The sequence below is a fragment of the Echinops telfairi genome, unplaced genomic scaffold (assembly GCF_000313985.2).
Source record: "Echinops telfairi isolate 266 unplaced genomic scaffold, ASM31398v2 ScPeMD7_7410;HRSCAF=8448, whole genome shotgun sequence".
NCBI classification, from domain to species: domain Eukaryota; kingdom Metazoa; phylum Chordata; class Mammalia; order Afrosoricida; family Tenrecidae; genus Echinops; species Echinops telfairi.
Window position 1 is genome coordinate 27,502,104 of NW_022111310.1, and position 2,943 is coordinate 27,505,046.

General features: G+C 41.2%; 1 protein-coding gene across 1 annotated transcript; it reads left to right on the top strand.

The window, feature by feature from the left end:
* Positions 1–745: 745 nt before the first annotated feature.
* Positions 746–1,678, top strand: LOC101645134 (olfactory receptor 24-like). Its single transcript, XM_004712606.1, has one exon. It carries the CDS (start codon positions 746–748, stop codon positions 1,676–1,678), a length of 933 nt encoding a protein of 310 aa, XP_004712663.1.
* Positions 1,679–2,943: the final 1,265 nt, after the last annotated feature.

Below are 2,943 nucleotides of genomic sequence, written 5' to 3' on the forward strand. Positions count from 1 at the left end.
TTCCTTGGAGATTACAAACGTGGAAGTCCCAGGGGGCCATTCTATCTTATTCTGTAGCGCTGCTCTGAGTGGGAATCGACTGTGGTTCTCCCCAAATCCCCGTCTTTGCTTTTCAGCAACCAATTGGGTTAATGAAACCAATCCTATCCATGACCCTTGGAAACTCATCTTTCAATTACAAAGATAATATGTGCTGATAAGTAATGTGAATACTGCGAAAGTTGACACATTCAATCCATGCTCCTGTCCCAGAAGTCAATGCTGTTGACTTTTGCTATGCGTTCTCTCGTGTTCTTATTCATATACAATTCTTATATTTTGATGCACACAACATTTTAAGCATACACGTATTCTGACACGTGATCCTTTTGCTTAGTATATCGTTTCTTAGTTGTACGAGTATTATTGTTAAGTGAAGAAAACATTGCTTATACAGAATGAATGCATGCATCCCAGGCCCACGTCTTTCTGTTGTCTCATATGTGCTGTTGGGACAGCTTAAATAGTTTGAAGGAGCCTCAGCTATCTGACCAAAGTTTCGACACCAACCTATAACTGTGCAAGTGGTCTGACCCAAATTCTCTTTTTAAAATTACACAATTACAAATTCAAACCCAACCCAAACAGAATAGTTTAAACCACTTTTTTTAAAAAAAATTGGGTTCCAAGTACTTTCAGCAAAGCATGTTCTACTTTCTTGTTATTTATATTATGAACAACATTTATTTCACACAGAATTCCAAACATGAACAGAAGAAACCAGACCAGCACCTATGAATTTCTCCTCGTGGGCCTCTCTGAATATCTCGAACTGCAGCCTCTCCTGTTTGGGCTCTTCCTGGGCATGTTCCTGGTCACCGTGGTGGGAAATTTGCTCATCATCCTGGCCATTGGCTTTGATCTACGCCTTCATACCCCAATGTACCTTTTCCTAGCCAACCTCTCCATTTCTGACATAGGTTTCATCTCTACAACAGTCCCCAAAATGTTAGCAAATATTAGTTCAGGAAATAAATGGATTTCTTATGGTGCTTGCCTGACACAACTCTATTTCTTTGGCTTATTTGCAGACCTGGACAATTTTCTCCTGGCTGTCATGGCATTTGACCGCTATGTGGCCATCAGCCACCCTCTTCATTATGCTGTGACTATGAACTCCCGACGTTGTGCCATTCTGGTTGCTGGGTCCTGGGTGGTCACTACCTTCCATGCTCTAGTGCATACCCTCCTCGTGACTAGGCTTTCCTTCTGTGGCCCCAATATCATCCCCCACTTCTTCTGCGATCTGGCCCCACTTCTTGAGCTGGCCTGCTCCAGTACTTATGTCAATGACCTGGTGCTCATCCTTGTTGCAGGCACACTGCTTATTGGACCCCTTGTCTGCATCCTTACATCTTACTTTTACATTGTACTGGCAATTCTGAGAATTGGTTCCTCTAAGGGTAAGCAAAAGGCCTTCTCCAACTGCACTTCCCACCTCTCTGTGGTCTCACTGTTCTATGGAACAGCCATTGGAGTCTATTTATCTTCTCCAACACCCTACTCAGGGCAGAAGAACAAAATCTTCTCAATAATGTACACAACGATCACCCCCATGCTCAACCCCTTCCTTTACAGCTTGAGAAACAGAGATATGAAGGAGGCTTTGGGGAAACTGCTAAGAACAAAAACAGCCTAATGCTCTCTTCTCAGGGTGATAGGGTCCTGACTCCAGGGGGTGAAAATGATTCACTTGAAAGTTCAACCACTATCATTACTCCATAGGAGAAAAAAATGAAGCTGTCTGTTTCGTAGGATGTACAACCTTAGAAACCCTGTGGAATAGTTTGACTCTTTCCTATAAGGCAGTTATGAGTTGGAATTGATTTGACAGCCATGGGTTTGGATTTGGGGGGTTTTGCATGGAAGGTTCAGTTAAATCCTGGATTCTAGCGCTAGTTTTACCATCGATGGATTTTGTTATCTTGAAATCTCACCTCAGCCTTGATTTTCCCATTTGTGAAGTGGTGTTTGAGTTGCATAAGCCTAAGCCTTTTCATTCTTAACCTTATCATAATATTTAGTGTGATTGTGGTGAAAACTGAAGACTTGATATCAGAAGTTACAATTCAGGATTCTTAGTCTACCATTTTTAGACTATACAACTTGAGGCAACTTCCTTCGAGTTTTGGCTTCCATGTTTGTAAAAATAAAATAACCACCACATTGTAGGATTACCCTGGGTAATAAATAATGTGTGAACCCACTTGGACCAGAGTAAGCACTCAATAAATGTTTATTAAATCTAAGTATTCTGCTCCCTTATTTATCCTAATCAGTCCTAAGGTGTTCCTTCTCTCTTTGTTGAATGTGCCTGACAGTCTGTAGAATGCAGGACCTACTTGTGAAGAATAAAACATACCTTGAGCCCTGGTGGCATTGCAGGTACTTGTTGGGCTGATCACCACAAAGCCAGTGGTTCAAACCACAGGCTTGGAAACATGCAGTTGTACTCTGTCCTAGAGGGTCACTATGAGGCAGAATCGACTTGATGGCCCGACTTAATGAAATTTATAGTCTACTGACTTTTATGTTATACTGTAAGCTTCATGAAAGCAGTTGATGCTGTCTTGTTCAACCCAGAGTGTTCAGCTGAATAAACGAATTTAGAAGTGAATGCATGAAGAATGTGTCATATTGAGAGTATAAATTTTAAAATTAGGAGCAAATCTGAAATTGTTGCTACCCTGTCGTGTTGATTTCATTGATTCTCACAGATATTTCCCTCATAGAAAAGCTTTGAGGTTATCCTCACCCTCATCATCTTTGCAGAATGGCAGTATGATACAATAAGAAAAATTAAAACAACTGTGCCGTTAGAAGATCGAGTTTTCAGTCCAACCAGTTACTTCAAGAGAGATTCAAGCAAATGTCTAAACCAGTGGTTCTCAACCTGTGGGTCAC